Source organism: Oncorhynchus masou, chromosome 15 (assembly GCF_036934945.1).
Source record: "Oncorhynchus masou masou isolate Uvic2021 chromosome 15, UVic_Omas_1.1, whole genome shotgun sequence".
NCBI classification, from domain to species: Eukaryota; Metazoa; Chordata; class Actinopteri; order Salmoniformes; family Salmonidae; genus Oncorhynchus; species Oncorhynchus masou.
In genome coordinates this window covers 15,937,795-15,961,975 of record NC_088226.1, presented here as the reverse complement: position 1 = coordinate 15,961,975, position 24,181 = coordinate 15,937,795, and the positions used below count along the sequence as shown (strand labels likewise).

General features: G+C 43.6%; 2 protein-coding genes across 2 annotated transcripts; both read right to left on the bottom strand.

Annotated features, from left to right (window-relative positions):
- Positions 1-1,579: 1,579 nt before the first annotated feature.
- LOC135555746 (serine/threonine-protein kinase tousled-like 2) lies at positions 1,580-12,417 on the bottom strand. The gene is made up of 21 exons (XM_064988440.1): positions 11,776-12,417; positions 10,623-10,705; positions 8,888-8,959; positions 8,707-8,776; positions 8,536-8,579; positions 8,349-8,450; positions 8,062-8,163; positions 7,842-7,934; positions 7,525-7,635; positions 7,262-7,398; positions 6,947-7,099; positions 6,787-6,853; positions 6,591-6,688; positions 6,427-6,508; positions 6,050-6,141; positions 5,851-5,940; positions 5,391-5,560; positions 3,488-3,626; positions 3,276-3,387; positions 3,034-3,141; positions 1,580-2,818 (listed from the first exon to the last, which is right to left on the bottom strand). Exons 2-21 carry the CDS (start codon positions 10,701-10,703, stop codon positions 2,645-2,647), a joined length of 2,097 nt encoding a protein of 698 aa, XP_064844512.1. The 5' UTR covers positions 10,704-10,705; positions 11,776-12,417; the 3' UTR covers positions 1,580-2,644.
- A 125-nt stretch (positions 12,418-12,542) lies between these two features.
- On the bottom strand, positions 12,543-22,928 carry LOC135555745 (tRNA N(3)-methylcytidine methyltransferase METTL2-like). The gene is made up of 9 exons (XM_064988439.1): positions 22,751-22,928; positions 22,133-22,221; positions 14,718-14,992; positions 14,453-14,502; positions 14,193-14,253; positions 13,971-14,110; positions 13,732-13,838; positions 13,499-13,564; positions 12,543-13,175 (listed from the first exon to the last, which is right to left on the bottom strand). Exons 1-9 carry the CDS (start codon positions 22,903-22,905, stop codon positions 13,012-13,014), a joined length of 1,107 nt encoding a protein of 368 aa, XP_064844511.1. The 5' UTR covers positions 22,906-22,928; the 3' UTR covers positions 12,543-13,011.
- Between the last annotated feature and the right edge of the window lie 1,253 nt (positions 22,929-24,181).

The window sequence follows — 24,181 nt, the reverse complement described above, 5'->3', positions numbered from 1 at the left end:
TTGAACACACATTTTAGACAACGTGCGAATGCACCGTGCACGGTAGTAGCCTACCCACAGAACTAGATTGACCGCTGACCCCCTCAATTACTATCTCTATGGCCTACCCATGCATTTTATATCAGTGTGGTTCAATGGTAGAGTGATCTTCGCTCATGGCATCAATTCAGCACTACGTGAGCCCAATCATTCATTCAATAATGTGACTGTTGTAATATAGATAATTGCTTCAGGGGCTCTCAAACTTATTTTTGGCCGGGGACACCTTTTGAGATAGTAAATTCATCGGGGACCCCCGCATAATCAGAACACAACTGGAGTGAGATAAAAAAAAATAGCATACAAAGAGTTCTACTATGACTTTGGCAGTGCATGGCCAGGCAAACCATTTTAAAGGTCCATCTCCTGGCATCGGAGAGAACATTTTTTGTTGTTGCGGTTTTCTCTCGAGGCAGAGAGAAAATGTTGCAGTTTTAAAGCTTAAATTACAGTGCATTTACATAAAATAAAATACAATTAGGATGGAGTTGATAATTGGTGGAGTACTGTGGATGCCAATATCCAGACCCATGTTGCCTAGGGTTAATTAAGAACATCATTTGTAGATCAATCATGTTTCCTTGTATTACACCCTCTTAACTTATTCTACAGATCTCCTGGCCAAAATTAATTCAATCTGTTTGTAATATTCATTAAAAAAATCTAATGTAAAAATTATAGTGTACCTCAGGGTCCGTGGACCCCATTTTGAGAACCCCTGGGGAGTATAGATGGGTTGGATGTTTAGCAACAAAACTTAACACATAAGCATATATGGGGCAAAACAGACAGGGCTGGCTTAGATTGTTGACATGTAAACTATATTTTGTCTCAAAATGTTTATTGAAAACAAATACATTTGCACAAGGAGCACTTGTCTCTCAAATTCATCATTACAGTTGTTGGTTAGCTAGCGAATTTGAGCCATATTAGCATAGACATTAGTCAAAACACCTCAACACAGTATCAACAAGGTACAACGATTCCCCACATGGTTGTTAGCTATTTGAATCATACCACCACATGGCCTTCTGCCTCATCGACACATCCACAGTCTCGTGGTGTTGTCAGCCAACCTGTCTTTAGGTTATTCAAACTTCTCCATCAGGTTTGGTTTCCCCCACCTTGTTATATTCATTTTATATTTGTCATTTATCTGACGCTCTTATCCAGAACAACTTACAGGAGAAACTAGGGTTAAGTGCCTTGCTCAAAGGCACGTTGAGATTTCTCACCTGGTCGGCTCTGGGATTTGAACCAGCGACCTTTTGGTTACTGGCCCAAAGCTCTTAACAGCTGGGCTACCTGCCGCCCTTTCAAAGATTTTCTTGATTATTTTAGTTCTTCCTCGATAGACCTTCTCCAGCTGTTCCTGGGTCTTCCTGGTTTCCATTTTCCCCTGCAACCTCCAGGTTACAGATAATAAATATTACATAAGTGTGCTTTGTGTTGTTGATGTAGAGAAATGAGCTTGCCGAGCCTTCTGAGAATAAACAACCCAACCAGAACTAACACCCCCACAAACACTCAGATCGCACAGTTTAACCAATAGTATTTAATGGGTTATGCAATTCTCTGCTAAGGCCCAATCTCCTCCCAGCAGTACAATGAGTAAACCAGTCCCTTGCATTTTATTGGCAAAAAATTCATTAAACAGACCTAAATAAATATGTTTTTATGATGGGAATTACTAAAACGAGAATAGGGCAACAAAAAAAAAACGAAAGAAAGAAAAATTTAAAAACCACTAATTGCTTTTTTTTCCTTCAAATTGGGAAAATGTAAGTAACAATTCTTTAAAAAAAGGGACCATTCATTAGTTTTCCACATCATATATCATGTAACAACTAGAACCAATATAAAAACTGCAGCGGAACAGTGCCACCATCTGGAAGTCTTAAGCTTTGGTCACAGGATTTAAAACAGACAGGGGGGGTGGGTATGCCTCCCTTCAAAAACTACCTGGACCCAGGAGAGTGCCTTAAATTAATGAACGCCATAGGTCTTGTTCAGGTCCAGTCTAAAGGCAGGCTAGACTGGTACTGTCAGTCAGGGGAGGGGGTTGGATGACAACCAAAGCATTTATCAAAAGGAGAACCCAGAGCATCTGGGACGACTCCGAGGCATGGTGGGTGGGTGGGTGTGTGTGTGTATGAGATGGAAAACAGAGTCTTCCAACAGTCCCTTCCATTTCTCAAAGCTAATGCAGCCCTGTTCCATTCTTTTAATCTTAAAATTGTTGAATTTTCCCATTTCTCCTCAGCTCAGTGCCATGTCCCCCTCCGCACTGTGGGGGGACCCTAGGGCTTTGACCCCCAGAACAACACCACCCCTCAGGGGAGGGAGAGACAGGGAAGCTGGGTGGGTGGACATGGAGGGCTCCAGGTTTCAGTTGGAACACTGATTACCCCACCTCTCTCCCCTCCACCTCATCCATGATTCCTCAAGCTCCCCCTGCCTGCACCCCAGAGGTTTCCCTGGGGTGCTGAGCCCATGGTGGGACATAACAGGATGGGAAGTGATGAGGGGGCTGAATCAGGCAGCCACCCCCATCCCCACCTTCCACTCAGGTCAGTCAGTTCGTAGTGAGATAGATAGTGAAGGCTCAGTTTGAGGCGCTGCTGTTGGAGGAGCTGGAGGTGGAAGGTATAGCCGTGCCAGAGGCCCCGGACGTGGCCACAGACTTGCGGATGTGAGGCATGAGGAAGGGGTCACTGGCTAGCTGGTGCACATCGATACGGTCCTCCTTCCGGTAGACCAGACAGCGCCTTATAAAGGCCTGGAGAGAGATAAGGAGGGGACATTTAGAGACGTTGTGACAGGAGAAGAATTTGTGCACAGAGCAGAAAAGGATGAATGTGTACACGAAAAGTAACAGACCAAAGAAAGAGGGATGGAGAAACAACACCAGGTGAGGAAGAATTTAGGGAATGGATTAACAAATGACAGAAAGTTGAGGGAAGGACAGAGAGAGAAAAAAAAAACAAGTAGTACCTTAGCTTCTGGGGTGACCACTGGTTTGGGGGGAAACTGAACCTCTGTTGCCTTCAGTATGGTGTTCTCCTGCAGGATGTCCTGTTGAGACTGGTTATGGCCAAAGGGCTGGAGGGGAAGACAAAGAAAGAGAACAAAAGGCTAAAGTCAGCAACACAAAACATCCTCATCTCTTAAATGGAATATAAAGAGCATGAATACAATTCTGAGAGGAGTGAGTAGTGTGTGTGTGCTTGCATTACCTTGCGTCCGTACAGAGCCTGGTAGAAGATGACTCCCACTGACCACACGTCCACCTTGTTGGAGATTTTAGGAGGCTCTTTACCTACCACAAAGCATTCAGGGGGAAGGTACCTGCAAGGGAAGATCATTGCTTAGAGCAACACTCATTCCACAATAACAATCTTCCAAACAAGATAGTAATTCTATTGTTCTAGTTTGTGCGGCGCCTCACCAGTAGGTCCCTGCACCCTGTGAGGTCAGCTCCATCCCATCCACTGAGTTGTAGCTGTCGTCGTCCATGATCTTGGACAGGCCAAAATCGGTGATCTTGATCTCCCCACAGGCTGTGCCATTCACCAGGAGGATGTTGCCTGAGGAAACGACAAGTCAGAGGTCAAGACAAAAGTTCACAATGAACATGAAGGACATTTCTCAGTAATATACTGGCAAGGCTGGTTTATAAATTGGTCTAACGACATGTCTGTAGACAATTCGAACGCGGCAAGTTTCGCTGGTCAAAACAACATTCCATTTATACTCCGGTGGAATGTCTAAAGACAGACACTGAGACTTTTCGGTTTTCTTGTTGCAGATAAGTGTGTTGTCATGGTTACCTGACTGCGATAGCAACGAGACAAGTTAAACAAATTATCCGGTAGAATGCCCTGCATTTATTACGTCACATACACAACCGTAAGCTATTTTCTTTAATTAACTTGACGATACCTTGAAAAATTATCTTGTTGGGAGTTGATTTTCCTGTAATAATTAATATAAATGTACTAAAAACGAAGTGGTTAGAGCGTTGGGCCAGTAACCAAAACGGATGGGTTTATTGGTGTTAAAATACACCAGTTATGCTATTTGGATCACAAGGCTGCTGTCAAGCATATCATAACAACAACAAGTTTAATGTCGGACGACAATAGAACGTTCATGATGTCACTGCGACAACAGTCTACAGACTGTCGATGTCGATAGACCAACTGTAAACCAGCCTTAAGAGTCAACTGAGTGAACTGTATCTTTTATCTTGTCTCGTTTTAGTCTGCTGTCATTGTTTCAACTTGCTTTACATGTAGAGTACCAGTCAAAATGACACCTACTCATTGCAGGGTTTCTTTATTTTACCATTTTCTATGTTCTAGAATAATAGTGAAGACATCAAAACTTTGAAATAACACAAATTGAATCATGTAGTAAACTAAAAAAAGAATACAAAAAAAAGAAGTGTTAAACAAATCCAAATCTATTTTATATTTGAGATTCTTCAAAGTAGTCACCCTTCGCCTTGATGACAGCTTTGCACACTCTTGGCATTCTCTCAACCAGTTTCATGACATAGTCACCTGGAATGCATTTCAATGAACAGGTGTGCCTTGTTAAAGGTTAATTTATGGAATTTCAAAATGGGTTTAAGCCAATCAGTTGTGCTGTGACAAGGTAGGGGTGGTATACAGAAGATAGCCCTATTTGGTAAAAGACCAAGTCCATATTATGGCAAGAACAGCTCAAATAAGCAAAGAGAAACAACAGCATTCTGCAGTGATACGCCATCCCATCTGGTTCGTGCTTAGTGGGACTATCATTTGTTTTTCAACAGGGCAATGACCCAAAACACCTCCAGGCTGTGTAAGGGCTATTTGACCAAGGAGAGTGATGGAGTGCCGCATCAGATAACCTGGCCTCCACAATCACCCAACCTCAACGCAATTGAGATGGTTTGGGATGAGTTGGACCGCAGAGTGAAGGAAAAGCAGCCAACAAGTACTCAGCATATGTGGGAACTCCTTCAAGACCGTTGGAAAAGCATTCCAGCTGAAGCTGGTTGAGAGAATTCTAAGAGTGTGCAAAGCTGTCAAGGCAAAGGGTGGCTACTTTGAAGAATCTAAAATATATGTTGATTTGTTTAACACTTTTTTGGTTACTTCATGATTCCATATGTGTTATTTCGTTGTTTTGATGTCGTCACCATTATTCTACAATGTAAAAAAGAAAAGAAAAACCTTGGAATGAGTAGGTGTCAAAACTTTTGACTGGTTCTGTAAGTGATGGCATCAGTGTTGACCTGATACTAATATTGCAGTGTAACTGCTGCCATGCCAGTGTCCGTGCGATCTGTTGTGTGTACCCACCAGGTTTGAGGTCATAGTGGATGATGGGTGGGCGGATCTCGTTGAGGTACTTGAGGGCGTTGACCATCTGCATGATGATAGAGCGGCCCTCCTTCTCCGACATCAGCTTGTGCTGCTTCAGGTAGAAATCCAGGTCGTTCCCCTCACAGTACTCTAGAACCGTACAGAACCTTGAACACAACGAGAGAGAGAGAGAGAGAGGGATGTGGTACTGTTTAACTCCAGAACCTAGAAAAACGAGAGTGGAATCGGCTGTGTGGTACTGTTTTAGTTTAGAAACCGTACAGAGCCTGTTCCACAACGAGAGACAAAGGAACCGACTGAGGTACTGTTTCAAAACAGTAGGATAGAGTTGAATGTAAGAAATAACACCGGAACTAGAAACCCCCCCAAAATCTCACGTTCTATTCCAAAGATGTGTTGGATATGTTCTGTTGCTCTTTGGGGGGGGGACACTTACGAGTCTGTGTCGAGTGAAAAGTAGTCGTAGAGTTTGACTATCCGTGGGTGGTCCAGCTCCTTATGGATTCTATACTCTCGACATGCGTGTCTGAAACAGAGACCACGTTAAACTCCAATGTTAAAACCAAAGTGCTTTTGTTGCCCGTATCACTCGGAGAAAAAAAAAATGTGTCTATGATAAGAAAAAGGGAACTCACTTGTGGTAGTTCTCTTTCTTCTCATCCCTCCAGTTCTTGTTCAACTGGTGGATTTTGACTGCGACGTATCTCTGCTCCGTTAGGTCAAAGGCCTTCAAAAGTGAGAGACAGAATCATTACTTGTAATTGATGTTACATCACATCCATTATTCTTTATCATATCTGAGAAAAACCTGGCACCAACATGAAACGGTATGAAAACTTGGCACAGACTTAAAAAATGGATTCAGGTGAACATCAAAAGTTCATCATTATGAGAAAACCTTTCGACTATGTAGTCGCTATACTTAGTTCAATGGGTATACAACTATGCATTTGACCATGATGACAAAAGGTCAGTTCCACTGACTGTTAATGAATGGGCAGAGTGCTCTCACCTTGTAAACTTCACTGAAGCCACCTCGGCCTAGTAAGTAGAGCAGTAGGTACCGGTCGTTTAGCGTAGGGTGGTCTTTGAACCTGTTGCGGAAATCAGACATATTTAGATTAGAAGTCAAACAGAGAGAACACAGATAAAAGAACACTGGTAGAGAGCACGTACGTGGAGTTATCCTCGTTGTGGATCCTCTTGAGCTCGCGGATGTGCAGGTTCCGTACTCGCTCCAACCTCTCCAGCTCAGCCTGGATCTCTGCCTCCTCCTGCAATACACAGCAAGCTTATTAGCAACTTTTACAGGAACAGTACACAAACTACATACACAAAACATAGAAACATTGCATGTAAAACAGCACACTACCTTCTTGAGATGGCCCAGTCTTAGTTTGAAAATCTCCTCTTGTTCGTGATACTCGGCCTGCGATAACCTGGAAGAAGAAGAAACTCACCATCATAAACAGAACCAAACCTGGGAAAATGTATGCATTTAAACAGAGAGTGGGAGAGGCGGGGTAACGTACGCTTCGCTCTCGGCTCCGTTGGCCTTGCTCTTGCGTTTGTTCTGCTCCAGGCTAAGGGGCGGGGTCTGGGCCATTGAGGGCGGTTTCCTCTTGGCCAGGGCCTTCCTCTGTCTCTCTATGTCCTCTCGCTGGGAGTTGATCCTCTCCTGCTGCCTAGAGATGAGACACAGACAGACAGAGACAGACAGGAGATGGGGAGGGTCAGTGCTGATGTGAGAGAAAGATATTAAAAACAACAGAGGAGAATAGAGAGGAGGAGCATGAAGGAGGAGAAAATGAGATGCAGAGTGAGAGAGGCTTTTGAGTGACCCTTACTTGATAAGGTTCTGAAAGGCATATCCGTCGGTCCACTGTTCTGTGAATGAGGCACCATGTCGGACGGTGGTGAAGTGACCCAGACGTAGACGGTCCTGCATGCTCTTGTCGCGACACGCCATCTTCTCCTGCTTCGACTGGGGGGAGAAAACACACACACGCACATTATACTTGGGGAAAACTAGTCCTTGGTCAAGAAAATAGACATGGGTTAAGTTATTCTAGACTCCCAAGCCTGTTGTAGGGACAGAGGGAGAACTCACTTTCTCAATCAGCAGCTTCTTGCTCATGGTCACACATTTGTTCAAGCGTTCTTTGTACCGCTCCAGCATCCTCTGCTGCTCATCCAACTGCCTTCGAAGGTCACAGTTCGCCTGAAACAGAACGGGTCAAAATCCCATTCATTAATAGTCCTTTTAATGAAACAAAGCTCTTTTAAAATGTCAGATTGAAGTTTCTGAGGAGGTCTGTTCCCATGTCTGGAGCATAATGCTGTCTCATGACGAGGCCAACAACATGTTATTCCATTAGAAGACAGAATGGGAAAACAAGGACGCGTTGATGGCAGAGGTGTTCCCACCCGCAGTAAGTCATCTATCCTCCCCTCCTTCTTCTCCAGGTCAGAGTTCTTGTTGTTCTCCATAGCAGTTAGCTTCTCTACTGTCAGGTCAGACTGCAGGAGGAGGCGAGAAAGAGAGATGAAGTCAAACAGTCATTAGAGACGTGTCATATTATACAGGAGTTATTAGACATCACCAGTGCTCTGTGAATCTGTACAGAAGGTGCAAGGTAACAGCTACCTGTGTGGCTTTGTGGTTCATGTAGAGGGAGACAGGCTTTAGAGAACAGGATGAGTGCTCTGTGTTGGCTGAACCCATAGAGGACGGGCTGCCCTGCTGCATCTGGGATACAAAGACATCCACACATACCACTAAAATCACGTCATGGACCACAGTAACATTCTGCTTTGCATTCAGGTCAGTTTGAAGGGCATGATGGGTTCGTTAGGAACAGGGGGGGGGAGAAAAAAAAGATGCGGTGAAAAGGGAGGAGGAAAAAGAACAGGGAAGTGAGGGAGCATGCTCACCGTTCCTGGGGGGTTGGAGAGGGAGTGATGTTGTGGGGAGGAGCGGACAACTGGAGGGAGACTCCTGGCAGGACTGGTACCAGGACCGCTACCACCCGCAAACTGACAGATTTAATGGAAAAGTCAGAAGAAGAGCGAAGGAATTGAAAGCTATGGATGCGTTTTGCCAGAAAGTGAGCACACTCACCTCAAAATAATCACTAATTTTCTGTCCTCTTGCTCCTCCTTTCCCTGTAGAAGAGACAAAAAAGGCAGAAAATCTGTGTGACATTGATCTATTCTGACAACAAAATGGCTGCCGGCAAGGCACGACTGAGGTGAAAGAGAGACCACAGAGGAAGGGAGACAGACATCTCACCTTGGCTGCTGTCGTACAGCTCTGCTTTCCTCTTCCTCGTTCTCTGGTCGTTGGGCTTTTTCTCCGGGGTCTGGATAAAGAGTAGGAGAAACACATTGTACTTTATGACAGCGGACGATGTCTAAAATATCATATAACAAGAGTGAAAAAATGTATGGCGTCACTGCTGTGGGACACTGACCTCCAGCTCTTTGTCACTGAGAGAGCCCACGCTGCACAGGCTCTGATTGGATGACTCATTGTGGCCTGAACCCTGTTCAAAAAACAAATAAACAAACCCACACAATTACACATCAGACAAAGAGTGGAAGGATATGCCAAGGGCAGGGAGGGACTAAACTTAATTCACAATTAAACCAGGGGTGTGGAAGGGAGGGATAATGCTTTCTGCTTTCATTTGACTGACTGCTTCTCCCCATGGCTACTCTCTGGTGAACAGATAAGGTGAGTGATTGTTTGTGAGAGAAAGAGCAGAAGAGAGTCGGATAGGAATAGGCTTGAGCTAATATCATCACCATTCGTCTCCACACTGTGCATCTACCCTATTAATTCTAAATGTCTGTTCCCTAGGTGATGCCTGTCACTCAAATGACTCACTTTTGAATTCACCAGGCTCTGCCATATCAGAGAAATATACTTAGTCATTCTGGGCACATAATGCTGCTCCCTCTAACTAAATTGAACCTGAAATTGCTGAACATCAGACATAACTAATGCAGGTGGGAATAGGTCTCTCAATCTTTTCTCCCTCACACTCTCGCCTTTCATTATTTCATCCTCATTCTCTCCAGCCCTGTTCAAACCATTTCGATATCCTACTACTCAGATAGGGTATTGGAGGGCTTTCAGTGTTTCCCCTGTATTCACTTAGTAGTGGCGCAGCTAAATGAAATAATTTCTGTCCATCCTTAAAATGTATGTACAAAATTCTCTCAGCTCCATTACAAAATTTATAGAATTGCAGGAAATTAGCTGAAAAACAGCACATTTCTCTCTGCCGACAATTCTGGACTGCTTAAACGCTTAAAAAGGCAGCTCAGGATGACTGATAGGGAGCAGAGCTACAGGGCTGTTCAAGGTCGAGAGAGACAGGCTGAGCTGCCCTCATATCTTGGGGCTTTCAGACCTATAACACCAGGGCATGCTATATGTCTCTCATCTCTCTCTAGGCTAATACTTCCTTTCTCTCTTCCCCAGTCTTTCCACACACTGCAACTCTGACAGACGGACCCTGGTTAGACGGGGCGGCCGTGGTGTGATGCTTTTAGCGGGAGCCGCCATTTTCTCTGCGACAGCACCGTGCTCTGGGTTCAGTTCTGCCTATGGCTGGCATAGAGCCTAGTCCTGGCTCTGATTCACTCTCTGGGCTCCGGTTCACTTTCCACAAAGGCAGCTCTCTAAGATGGAGTTTACCTCAGCACCACCAGGCAGGACCTCTAATCAAAAGCCAGAGAGCTAGTGCCATAACATCTGGTCAGGGTTTCTACGCGTATGAGGGTGACCGGCATTCATGCCCTTCCCTGCCCCCCCCCCCCCGCCCGTTCCCTTCTTGGCAGCCCTCCGCACTTGCATATGCAGCCGCCACATCATGAGCCAGTAGGAGAGGATAGCATATCACACCAGCCAACAAACACAGACACACAGCTCTACATTCTCAAGAGAGCGAGAGAGAGGCGGAGGGGGCCAGCCGGTCCCTGGCCAAGCTCAACCAGAAATAGAGAATCAAACAAAGAAAAGGAGAAACAAAGAGAAGGGGTGAGAGAGAGACAAAGATAGATAGTTATGGCCCTAAAGTAAATGTGCAACACTGAGATCCCGTTGTCATTCCTACATTAGTAGAAAGGGTGGAGCGGCAAAGGAGCAGGACCCTATATAGGCCTATCTCAACTCCAATGATATAGTGTAGTAGCACAGACCTTAGCCACGCCGACCCCGGTGAAGCGAGCCTCCAGCAGCTCCTGGCGTCGCGGGTCCAGGCTGTGCAGTTCTTCCATCATGGCTGCAGGGACAATGAGCAAGAAACACACAATTTGATATCAGATCGGTTTACTTTCCATAGCACAGACGAACATCATACAGAGTAAGAATACAAGGGGTTGGAAATCCTCTGACAACAGCTTGAGGATTTAGTGACACAACCAGTTCAGGGTTGCCTATAGGTGAATGTGTTGACGCATGCAACTATACATTCACAGATAATGACTCATGGATAACCTTAGACACACCTGTTTTTTTGTTTAAAAAAATCTAAAGTCACCACCACTGATTCCAACACAGAACTTGATCAACAACAACAACAAATCAAGCAAAGACTAAACAAGCAAGAGCTGTGCACAGTCAAGTGCTGGCTGACATGGGATATTTCAGCAAATATGGTTTGACAACTGTGATTACAGTATTGTGATAAGATTAGTGAATCTGATTGAGTCATTTTGCCACATAGCTAACTAGCTAGGCAATGAAGCAGACCGTTTTGGCAAGAAGGGTCAGGCCAGCGACCAACCAACTTGTTAATAGTATATCAAATCAACTAGAGATAACTAACTAGCTAGCTGATCAAAGAGTACACGCAGCTTGCCATCATCCACTTGCAGGGGACAAACTACTAACAATGAGAGTAACATGATAGACATCGTCATGACTCGTGATCATGTGTTCATTACATTAGTTGACATGTGTCAATATTTCACCCCCCAACGCTAAATGCTTGTTAACTACAGTAGCTAGCTAACGTCCGACGTTATCCACCTGGTGCAGCTAACTAGTAACTAGCAAGTTGGTCACTTCGTTGGCAAATATGTCTGATAGGTAACTAAAAAACTAAATGTTATGTTTCCAAAATATACCTACTTGTAAAATGGTAAATTTAAGGAGGGGGATACATAACTAGTTAGCTAACTAACGTTACTAGGTTAAGGGTGATGGATAGCGACATGTCAAATGTCCGATTAACATGTTAGCTAGTTAGCTAACGTTAGCTACATGAAAACTGCTGTTTTTCAGGAATATTATGACCCAACCCGAAGTTACGTTAGAAATAAAACATGAATACAGCTCGACCAATGTTACCTGTTGTAATTATATTTTCCACGGGTCCAATCTTTTTTTTGTCCAAGATTCTTGTCTCCCTACCTCGACACTGCCAAACGAGGCCTCATCCAAATCCCCGTTCTTCGGTGTTGATTTGTTACCCGTTAGGAGACGAGCGTCTGCTTGGCCCCCCAATAACGACGGATAGTTCCCTTCTCGGCCTAGAAGTCCTGGGGTATCCCGAACCCGCCTTTCCGCACTCCCTACACGGGTATCCCCAGGTTCACATTCCTTTCATCAAGGGCCGTACCATGCCTCTTTCGGGGTATTTATCCCGAACAATGACCATCACTTGCCCTTTTCATCGCGAATATGATCCAACAATGTGGCCTTTGTGTTTTAATTTTGTCCTCCGATATATGTTCGGTCTAATTCTGTACTCAATCAGAACAAAGTTGGTGTTCGGCTTCACCTTCCTCGCCCTAGCAAACAATCTGTTACGGAAGTTGTGTTGTTCCGATCATTTCAGTTGAATCTGGATCGGTTCGGTTTCTCATTTTGGGGGGGAATGTAAACAATAATCGGTAAATCTCCCTTTATTCTCGTGAGATTGTTCAAATTTGTCTTTCCACCTTCACCCCAACCACGCCTGCCCCCAAAACCGACTGTAGACCAATTGAAGTCGATTTACAAACTAGCTATATGCAATCTAAAACTGCCCATAAGGTTTCAGGGAGACAGAAATGCAATCATCTTTTGATATGTGAAGTGAAGGCAATTATCAGAAAGGAATCATGTCACAATGATGGGTTTACACAAGGTTTTTTAATCATTTTGAAGTGGTGAATGTAAAAAAAAAAAGTTTACTCCTACAGCGCAATTTATCTAAAATAATGGATTATGGCAAACAGTCTGTTGAATGTAAACATTAGAATATTCGGTTTCCAGACATTTGTTCAGGTTTCATTAGCTCATCAGCCTTCTCTATATTCCATTTCTGAGTCATGTCCACCTCTCAGTCAGAGATTCATTATCAAAAAGCACCTGGGGGAAACCAGAGCTGTGAAGACAAATGGCTGAGGGAACCCAATAGAAAAACATGTCTAATGCTTTGCACACACATCACCCCTCAATCCATCTCCATAGTGTCCATCATCACAATGGTCTGATGGAGGTATCCCAATTCTATCCCTCCCTCCCAGGGGCTGCAGTCCCACATCTACCTCAGACACCAGTTCAATGATAAGCCACAGTGTTCTCTCTGCTGTTCCTGGCTCACTCCTGTGTCTCTGGTGGTTGAGTATGAGGCTTGCGGTACTTGCATTGGATCCAGACACGGTACATGGTCAGCTGCTTGCCTCTGTTCACCTGCAGCCGCCGGTCCACCATGTTCTGGACCTTCTCCAGACCCGCTTCACTGAAGTAGTCATGTAGCTCATCTGGAGAGAGATGTCATGGAGATATAATACACACAAAAAAAAAACAGAAAGTGTCTAGTGTCTGAGGTAGATGTGGGACTGCAGCCCCTGGGAGGGAGGGATTCCTCCATGAGACCATTGTGATGATGGACACCATGGAGATTAATTGAGGGGTGTGTGCAAAGCATTAGACATGTTTTGCTATTGGGTTCCCCCAGGTGCTTAGATAAATAAAAGGTTAAATAAGAAATAAGAAGAAATAAGAAATACATTTTTAAAAACTGACTTGCAAATTACCACTGTTAAAAAGCAGTACATACTAGCCTTTTGATTTGATTCATTACCTTGTGTGAAGAAATAGACTCGTGTTCCATCACCCCGGACATAAAAGTTATCTGACAAACACCTTCCTGAAAAAGGAACACATTCAACAGATTTTCCCTTAAACATGTACATATTGCTCATCACAATTTATAAGCATTTTGCTACACCCGCAATAACATCTGCTAAATATGCGTATGTGACAATTTGATTTGATCCCACACAGTCCCACGCATGAGTGCCTATGGTAACTAACCTTTCTTGAAGCGTAGCTGTGCCATGTCATAGCGCCCATAGTCCCTGAGCAGCAGCACTCCTCCAGGCTTCAGCAGCCGAGCCAGTCTGCTGATGGAGGCTTGCATCCTGACAGAGAAAAAGAAAGACATGGGAATTTGATGGCACTTAATTTTCCCTATCACACACATGCAGTCACACATACACGCACCCACACTTGATTGTTGCCACACTCAAACACGTTACACAGGGGCGGCTTACTTGTCAGGATGCAGAGCTGAGAGCACGAAGATGAGCACTATAACACCCATGCTGGCGTCTGGGACAGGGTAAATAGCTCCCTCATCACCCAGGTCATGAACAAAGGCATAGCAGCGCCCGGGGTCATACTCTGAATTAGCCTGGTAGTGAAAGGGACAAGATGAATAAATCTATTTATCAGCCAACCAATGACATCATCTATCAAGCATTTCTCCTTCTCACCTTGACCAGCTCTACAGCGGTGCTGGAGAAATCGCAGCAGTAGACAAAGAGCCCAGGGTCACTGACACACACAAAGAAGACAGGGTCACGCAACATGGAGGTGCGAACAGGGTTGCATCTAATACATATTGAGATCTGAATAGCAGATATACAGCATGTGTATACGAAGAGGGTAGTAGCTACTATACAAAGTCAAACTGATCAGGCTGCATACTGCATAATGGGACTGATCAATACACGTGGTCCCAACCACCACTCACTTGTTGGTCTTCAGAATGGGAAAGACGGTGTTGCCAACACCACAGCCAACCTATTGAATCAAACAAGGGCATAGGTTAGCCTACTTTATGCCTGAGGGCCACATGCTGGTCCCATATCTGTTTGTGCTCTTGCCAACTCTATTGCTCATTCTTACGACAAACATGTTTGACATTACAATGAGTGACAATGAGTTGGCATAACACAAACAGACTGGCACTCAAGCTAACATATACTGCAGTCATACTATGATTCAATATTCCTCACCTCCATTATGCGATACATGGCACTGGATCCAGGGAAGTCACCATCTACAGGGGCCAGAGGGGCGACTTCACTGGTTTGGCCCTGACTCTGTTCGAGACCATGTGGTTCACTGTCCTCAGCTCTATGGTCCCCAATACAGGAGTCCTGGTTGAGACGACACTGTGGGGCCAGCTCAGGGAACTCTGTGAAGAGCCAGTGGCGGTCTTTGAAGAAGCGATTCTCATGGATGGTATAGAATTCATTCCAGTACTCGTTCGCCCTGCAGTCAAAGTCCTCTGTTGAAATGAGTGGAAGAGATGCAAATTGATTACCACATATACTCTATTTTGTTCTGGTACTTACACTACATGACCAAAAGTATGTGGACACCTGCTTGTCAAACATCTCATTCCAAAATCACAGGCATTAACATGGAGTTGGTCCCCCCCTTTGCTGCTATAACAACCCCCACTCTTCTGGGAAGGCTGTCCACTAGATGTTGGAACATTGCTGCGGGGACTTGCTTCCATTCAGCCACAAGAGCATTAGTGAGGTCGGGCACTGATGTTGAGTGATTTGGCCTGGCTCGCAGTCAGCGTTCCAATTCATCCTACAGGTGATCGATAGTGTAGAGGTCAGAGCTCTGTGCAGGCTAGTCAAGGTCTTCTACACCGATTCTGACAAACCATTTCTGTATGGACCTCACTTTGTGCACAGGAGCATTGTCATGCTGAAACAGGAAAGGGCCTTCCCCAAACTGTTGCAACAAAGTTGGAAGCACAGAATCGTCTGGAATGTAATTGTATGCTGAGCGTTCAGATTTCCATTCAATAGAATTAAGGGGCCTAGCCTGAACCATGAGAAACAGCCCCAGACCAATATTCATCCTCCACCAAACTTTACAGTTGGCACTGTGCTTTCAGGCAGGTAGTATTTTCCTGGCATCCGCCAAACCCTGAGTAGTCCTTCGGACTGCCACAGCAACTTGCCCAAGCCTCCCAATTTCTCCTTCACGCAAATCCAGATAGCTGATGTCCTGAAAGAGATGCAAAATCTGGACCCCTACAAATCAGCTGGGCTAGACAATCTGGAACTCTATTTCTAAAATTATCTGCGCAATTGTTGCAACCCCTATCACTAGACTGTTAAACCTCTCTTTCGTATCGTCTGAGATCCCCAAAGATTGGAAAGCTGCCGCGGTCATCTCCATCTTCAAAGGAGGAGACACTCTAGACCCAAACTGTTACAGACCTACAGTGGGGAGAACAAGTATTTGATAACCTGCAAAATCAGCAGTGTTTCCTACTTACAAAGCATGTAGAGGTCTATAATTTTTTATCATAGGTACACTTCAACTGTGAGAGACAGAACCCTAAACAAAAATCAGGAAAATCACATTGTATGATTTTTAAGTAATTAATTTGCATTTTATTGCATGACATAAATATTTGACATCAGAAAAGCAGAAATTAATATTTGGTACAGAAACCTTTGTTTGCAATTACAGAGATCATACGTTTCCTGTAGTTCTTGACCAGGTTTGCACACACTGCAGCAGGGATTTTGGCCCACTCCTCCATAACATACCTTCTCCAGATCCTTCAGGTTTCGGGGCTGTCACTTAGCAATACGGACTTTCAGCTCCCTCCAAAGATTTTCTATTGGGTTCAGGTCTGGAGACTGGCTAGGCCACTCCAGGACCTTGAGATGCTTCTTACGGAGCCACTCCTTAGTTGCCCTGGCTGTGTGTTTTGGGTCGTTGTCATGCTGGAAGACCCAGCCACGACCCATCTTCAATGCTCTTACTGAGGGAAGGAGGTTGTTGGCCAAGATCTTGCAATACATGGCCCCATCCATCCTCTCCTCAATACGGTGCAGTCGTCCTGTCCCCTTTGCAGAAAAGCATCCCCAAAGAATGATGTTTCCACCTCCATGCTTCACGGTTGGGATGGTGTTCTTGGGGTTGTACTCATCCTTCTTCTTCCTCCAAACACGGCGAGTGGAGTTTAGACCAAAAAGCTCTATTTTTGTCTCATCAGACCACATGACCTTCTCCCATTCATCCAGATGGTCATTGGCAAACTTCAGACGGGCCTGGACATGCGCTGGTTTGAGCAGGGGACCTTGCGTGCACTGCAGGATTTTAATCCATGACGGCGTAGTGTGTTACTAATGGTTTTCTTTGAGACTGTGGTCCCAGCTCTCTTCAGGTCATTGACCAGGTCCTGCCGTGTAGTTCTGGGCTGATCCCTCACCTTCCTCATGATCATTGATTTCTGTCTGGATAACGCATAGATGGTGGACAATCTATTCCTAGTATTTACGGAATGTCTGTACCAACTGAATACCGTTTTAAATTATGTATATTATAAAATAAAATAAGCATGTTTCTTTCAATATCCTTGTCGATTGATGACCAACCAAGAACACTTATGTTGCATCACTGCAACAGAAGAACCATATCTCCACCTTAAAACAATCCTTGCTGCTTTATTCTGTGCATTCTGCAGTCTTCTAACTTCACTTGATGATGCATTTCCCCAGACCACCGAACAGTAGTTCACCTGACTCTCAATTAATGCTTGTGTTATTTGCTGAAGAATTTTTCCTGGTAAATATTTAGCTGTCCTTCTGATTATGCATGCTGTTTTAATATTTTTTTTTTTACATAGATTAGTTATTTGAGAAGACCATGATAAGCAGTTGTCTAGCTGCACTCCCAATGGTTTGGTTTCTGCCACTTCTTAAATTTGTACTCCTCCCATACTTAATTGTATCCCATGCTGTTTTGGCCTTTTCCTAGTTGAACAGACCAATATAACTCTGGTTTTCTTGGTGTTTAAAACAAGTTTTTTTGGCAAACCCACTTCCTGATGTTCTCCAAATCTCCTTGTAAAGCCTGCTGTACCTGTTGAACCGATTGTCTTGCTGCATAAATTGTAGTATCATCTGCAAATATAGTAGATTGAGTTTCAACCAAGGCATAGGGAAGGTTGTTGGTATATATTAAATAAAGAAGTGGCCCAAGGCAGCCGCCCTGCGGTATTCCACAGTTTAACACATTAGGGGAAGAAAATTAACCATTGATATAGGTAGACTGTTTCCTGTCAGTTAGATATGACTGTACCCAATTCAATGCTACCTCCTTAAAACCATAATGCATTCATTTGGTCAAAATTATTTCATGATCCACAAAATCAAATGCTGCACTGAAATCTAAAAATAGTACACCTAAAGGTAATTTGCCATTATCCATAGCATTGAGCCACTGATCAGTCATGTCAACCAATGCAGTGGAATGTTTTTTGCGATAAGCATGCTGATTGGCTGTAATCAGATCATTATTTTCCATGTACTCCCACATTTGTCTACTCACAATACCCTCCAATATCTTACTGAGTGTAGGGAGTAGACTAATTGGTCGACTATTAGCAGGAGTAATGGGTTCCTTGCTGTCTTTCGGGAATAGGACACAGTTTCGCATGCTTCCATACATTTGCAAACATCCCCTTTTCCAGTGACCAATTAAATATGTATCTCAGTGGAACTGCAATCTGGGGAGCAGCACAGCGAAGCAAAAAATTGTCCATAAGACCATAACCTGTAGATTTACCATCAGGTAATGACTTCAATAGGTTTAACACCTCCTCCACTGACACCGTTTGTAGACTAAAAGAGCAGATCTTATTGCTCATAATATGATCATCAATCCATTGAACAACAGCGTGTTTGGAAGAATGTATGTCTACATTGTTGCTTAGTAATTTAATTTTCTGTGTAAAAAAATCTGCAAAATGATTGGCAATATCAACTGGTTTTGTTATTGTTCTCCCGTCAACCTCCACACTAGATGGGCATGATGAGATAGATGTACCAAGTAAGCCCTTAACTGTGTTCCATACCTTTTTAGAATCATTTTTACAATCAATAAAAGCATTGTTGTAAAATAAATTAAATCAAAGGGAAAAAAAGTTAACTGCATAATTACGTAATGTTCTATAATTCTGTTCATCAATTTCTAATTTTGACTTGGCTGCTAAGACTTTTGCCATATTTCTTTGAGAAAAAGCCTCACCCAGTTCATCATCAATCCATGGAGATGGACGGGCACCAACTGTACTCTTTCTTATAGGGGCATGATGGTCCATTACCTCCATGAGCAAATCAATAAAACATCCTGTAGCATGATTTAAATCATCCTCTAGATAAATCAGCTCCCAGGGTACAGCAGCCAAATCATTTAGAAATATCTCATGATTAAATGTTTTAAATTTTATTTTGCCCACAATCCTAGGGGGTTTCTTTGGAACCTTGGTGTTCATTGTTATGGTCACAATATTATGGTCTGTCCAGCCCACTGGCATTGATCTGGCTTTTAAGCGTTGCAATGGTATATTACAGAAAATCAGATCAATGCACGTGTCTGAACGATGACCCAACTTAATTGAAGACCTAGTAGTATCATTAACCATTTGTTTCAAACCACAGTTCTTAGCATATCTCACCAATTTTGTTCTATTCTAATTATTGTGATCCTTCCAATTTATATTAAAATCACCCAAGATAAATACAACTCTGTTGCTATCTGTGGCCTGGTCAAACCCAGTACATAAGTCATCCAGATAGACCTCCTAGCTCTATGGTGTCCTATACACACATCCTACCAATATGGGTGCCTGGTGAGGCAGATGTACTTGAGCCCATTGTGCCTCTATTTGACCTACATTAAGGTCATCACTCCTCTTAAAAGGTATATGATTCTGAATATACAGTGCAACACCCCCACCACTCCTATTCCTGTCCCTTCTCAGTAGACTATATCCTTGAATGTTCATTTGCCCATCATTTACAGATGCATCTAAATGCGTTTCGGTCAAAGCCAAAATATGAATATTATTTAGGTTGACCAAGTTAAAAACCGCATGTATTTTGTTAGGAAGGCTACATACATTTACCTGAGCTATATGCAGCCCTTTCCTTATCAAGTGGAGATCAATATAGCATGTATTCGTTATAGTTGAAGTTGTCATGATACACTAAAACACACAAACTCAGTTTTAAACATTACATTAAAATAACCAGGAAGTTACTCTAGAGTCCTGATACAGTTGCCCGTTGATATAAAGTTTATCCATCACCATAGAGACTCGTTGATTCAGGCAACGCTTTTCCTTCATGATGGGATATAGTTTTTTTCTCCTTTCATTGATCTCGGTGGGGAAAGTGATCATTCATTCCAAAATCAGTGTTTCTGAGTTCTCTCCCCATGTTCTTCGTCATTTCCTTTTGGTTAAATTTACCAAAACATTCAATAATAGCCCGTGGCCTATTTCCAGAGGCCTTACTTATTCTATGGACTCTGGAGAAAGGTGGCATTATGCACAACATCAGTGGGCAGTTTCAGTTGAGTTGACAAAGTCTCGGACTGTGTCCTCACAGCCTCTGCTGTTGTCATTCTCCAGTATCCCTGAGAATATTAGATTGTTCCGCATTGATCAACATTGTACATCAAGCAATGTTTCTTTAAGTTGTCTGGACCTCTGACAGTCTCTATGGGTGTGCCACAGGGTTCAATTCTCTGGCCGACTCTCTTTTCTGTATACATCAATGATGTTGCTCTTGCTGCTAGTGATTCTCTGATCCACCTCTACGCAGACTACACCATTCTGTATACTTCTGGCCCCTCCTTGGACACTGTGTTAACTAACCTCCAGACGAGCTTCAATGCCATACAACTCTCCTTCCGTGGCCTACAACTGTTCTTAAATGCAAGTAAAACTAAATGCATGCTCTTCAATCGATCGCTGCCCGCACCTGCTCGCCCGTCCAGCATCACTACTCTGGACGGCTCTGACTTAGAATACGTGGACAACTACAAATACCTGGGTGTCTGGTTAGACTGTAAACTCTCCTTCCAGACTCACATTAAGCATCTCCAATCCAAAATTAAATCAAGAATCAGCTTCCTATTTTGCAACAAAGCATCCTTCACTCATGCTGCCAAACATACCCTCGTAAAACTGACTATCCTACCGATCCTTGACTTTGGCGTTGTCATTTACAAAATAGCATCCAACACTCTACTCAGCAAATTGAATGCAGTCTATCACACTGCCATCCGTTTTGTCACCGAAGCCCCATATACTACCCACCACTGCGACCTGTATGCTCTCATTGGCTGGCCCTCTCGTTGGCTAGCCAGTCTCCAGATCTCAACCCCATAGAAAATCTTTGGAGGGAGTTGAAAGTCTGTGTTGCCCAGCAACAGCCCCAAAACATCACTGCTCTAGAGGAGATCTGCATGGAGGAATGGGCCAAAATACCAGCAACAGTGTGTGAAAATCTTGTGAAGACTTACAGAAAACATTTGACTTCTGTCATTGCCAACAAAGGGTATATAACAAAGTATTGAGATAAACTTTTGTTATTGACCAAATACTTATTTTCCACCATAATTTGCAAATAAATTCATTAAACATCCTACAATGTGATTTTCTGGAGAAAAAAAATCTCATTTTGTCTGTCATAGTTGAAGTGTACCTATGATGAAAATTACAGGCCTCTCTCATCTTTTTAAGTGGGAGAACTTGCACAATTGGTTGCTGACTAAATACTTTTTTGCCCCACTGTATATTCCAGCAGGTATATTTCACTGGTCACCCCCAAAGCCAATTCCTACTTTGGCCACCTTTCCTTCCAGTTCTCTGCTGCCAATGACTGGAACGAAATGCAAAAATCACTGAAGCTGGAGACTCATATCTCCCTCACTAACTTTAAGCATCAGCTGTCAGAGCAGTTTACAGATAATTGCACCTGTACATATTCCATCTGTAAATAGCCCATCCAACTACCTCATTTCCCTTATTGTTATATATCACGAAATTGGGGAGAGAAAAAAATAATCATAAGGGTACGTTTTTAGTGATAGCATATTTCAAGGCTTTCTTTGGTGTATTTTAATTATGTTACTAATATTGCAGGAGGTGCAGAAGAGCATGCACACTTGCTCAAAAACAATATTTAGATTATTTCCAGAAAAGGCATTGGCCATGTTCAAGAGGATTAAAACTGCAATGTATCATGGGTAAATTGTGACTGACTGACTGATCTTCAAATAATAATGAGTCGTTACTTGTGATGCAAGGTGATTTGTGAATCAGTCATCGGGACAATATATACAGATCTCTGATAGCAGTAATGAGGTAGATTTTTTCGGTTGCTTGTAACTTTTTATTTAGACCTTTTTTTGGAAGTACATACTGTCTGGAACGGCAGCAATGATGATAGTTGCTCAGTGAAACTCCTTTCCTTGGTAAGTACCAAATGAATTTTGACATTATTAAGCTTGAAAAGCTAGTGAATGGCAAGTTGAATGGATGCTTCTGGGCTTAAAGGAGGATGTCTCCTGTAAGCCCAGATTCTGGTTCAGAACCAACCTTGCTTCTCTTGAGGGAGGGGCTGACTGTTTTCTTGGACCTTCTTCTTGGCAGCTGCCTCTTGCTCCTCTGTCCACTCCACATTGTCCCTGAAAGTGAATGGGACACCAACACCACTAGAAACCAAGAGGAAGACATGCTACCCAGGCCTCGTTCTGTTATGTTCTGTCCATATGTTAGCTCAATAATAGACTAATGGAGCCTAAAGTTACTCTTTATAGTACAAGGACCTTACATGTCCTGTTGAAAAGCAAATTTACACACAGGTGATCGAAGACGCAGATGGCTAATAAACCGTTTTCCGTAAACAAGCGCTGTAACATGGAAATATGGCCGTGTGGGAACCATAACCCTATATACAAAAGTGTGTATCAATGTAACCTTTTTTTATGATTTCTCCCTGAGATCAAAGATAATGTTTTTATGCTTCCAAAGCCGTAACGCAAGCGATGCATGTTAATGTTCAGACCAAGCCTTAGGGCTCTTAACAAAACACCCATGTACAGAAGACACCTTCATCCAATGACTCTTGTGTAATGTAATGGAACTGAGAATCATGATCAAGGGCTATCCATGTGTGTGTACTACCACAAGTAGTATGCATGCTAAAATACGAACCATGCGTTATGTTGAAAAACTTGACGTGGGTCTGTCAGGAAACGGGTTCCAAACTGAGGTCTTTTCAGTTCTCCAGATGTGGATTCTGGTAATATTTGTCCCGTTTCAGTGATGTTTTGCTCCACTATCCCTCCCAGAGTAACGGGCGCTGCCATGTTGAATTGACGCACCGGAAGGAATGTCCAGAGAAGTTGAAACAAAGACTACATTGTCAACTAGATATCCCACTACAGTCAGTAAATCAGCGTTGCCTGTGAGTACTCGTTTACACCAGTTGAGCGCACCATAGCCCTACATTTGGCATTATGATCGAGAACGTGGCTGCTGATGAGATCCCCGATTGGGGATGAATGGCGGTAGGATGAAAGAAGATGGCGGGCAAGGATAAAAAGGGGATTAGGTTTTGAGGGAATATGGAATTCAGGACTGCACAGGAATTTTGGAAGAGCTAGAGAAGGAAAGTGAACGTGAAGCGAGTGAGGGTGAATTCATTGTGGTGGCAAGTGCAGTGATAACCACTGAGAAGAATCTGAGTGTAGAGGGCAGTGGTGTGGTAAGGGAAGTTGGTGCCAAGTGTGAAAAGAGGGATATGTCCCCTAGTAGCTCAGAGATGGAACCTGACGAGTTTATGGATGTAGTACCTGAGGTGAGGACCGCCTAGCACCCCGAGGATGAAAAGGGTGATTCTGGCCCAGTGGGACTGAGATTTGTGGAGTGAATGATCCTTGCATTGTGGCGAATCCATATGTGGTGTCAGGTTGGATGGAGAAGAGGTTGGGGACTGTTGAAAGTTACTCTGAGTGGAATAGTGATGATTTGTTGTGTTTCTTCAGTCCAGAGGGAGTTAGGGACAAGAAATGTGACCTGCTTTGGTGGAGTTGAAAGGAGTGTTAACAGGGATGGCAGTGTGTTGAGGAGGATCAGTTGAAATGGGAGATTTGCAGTGTCTGTGACACCCGCCGTTAGTTGCGACGGAGACCCGGTAGAGAGCGTGGGAAAATGGAGAAGACAATGTCTGTCCTGCTGAGTTTTGATGTAGAGTCTTTGCCCGACAAGGTCAAGTTAGGAAGTGTAAGGTATCCCGTGAGAGATTTTGTTCCAAAAATACCACAGTGTTTTAGTTGTGAAGTTATGGGGATGTTGCAGCAGTGTGTAGGAGGGGAGATTCCTAGAAGTGAGAAGTGTGCAGGAGGGCATGAGACGAAGGAATGTGGTGTTGCAGGTGGTGTTGAGTGGTAGTGTTCTGTTCTCTCAGACCGTTGCTCAGTAGATTAGACAGGGTTAAATAGTGGAATGGGGTAGTGTTTTTTTTACAGAGGGCTAATAGTTGGCAGGGTAATTATCCTGTTTCCCAATATTCTAGTACTCTATCAAATTTATGTTGGCCGTGAATGGCCTCACACACCAGTACAGTAGGTGGTGATGTATACG

Excerpts from the sequence above, each read along its gene's own strand:
- LOC135555745 (XM_064988439.1), bottom strand. The coding sequence starts at position 22,905 with ATGGCAGCGCCCGTTACTCTGGGAGGGATAGTGGAGCAAAACATCACT. Across the intron at positions 14,254-14,452 it reads CCCATTCTGAAGACCAACAA|TGACCCTGGGCTCTTTGTCT; the intron begins GTGAGTGGTGGT and ends TGTGTGTGTCAG. Across the intron at positions 14,111-14,192 it reads CCGCTGTAGAGCTGGTCAAG|GCTAATTCAGAGTATGACCC; the intron begins GTGAGAAGGAGA and ends TTTCACTACCAG.
- LOC135555746 (XM_064988440.1), bottom strand. The coding sequence starts at position 10,703 with ATGATGGAAGAACTGCACAGCCTGGACCCGCGACGCCAGGAGCTGCTG. Across the intron at positions 8,777-8,887 it reads TCAGTGACAAAGAGCTGGAG|ACCCCGGAGAAAAAGCCCAA; the intron begins GTCAGTGTCCCA and ends CTCTTTATCCAG. Across the intron at positions 2,819-3,033 it reads TGGTCACCCCAGAAGCTAAG|GCCTTTATAAGGCGCTGTCT; the intron begins GTACTACTTGTT and ends ATCTCTCTCCAG.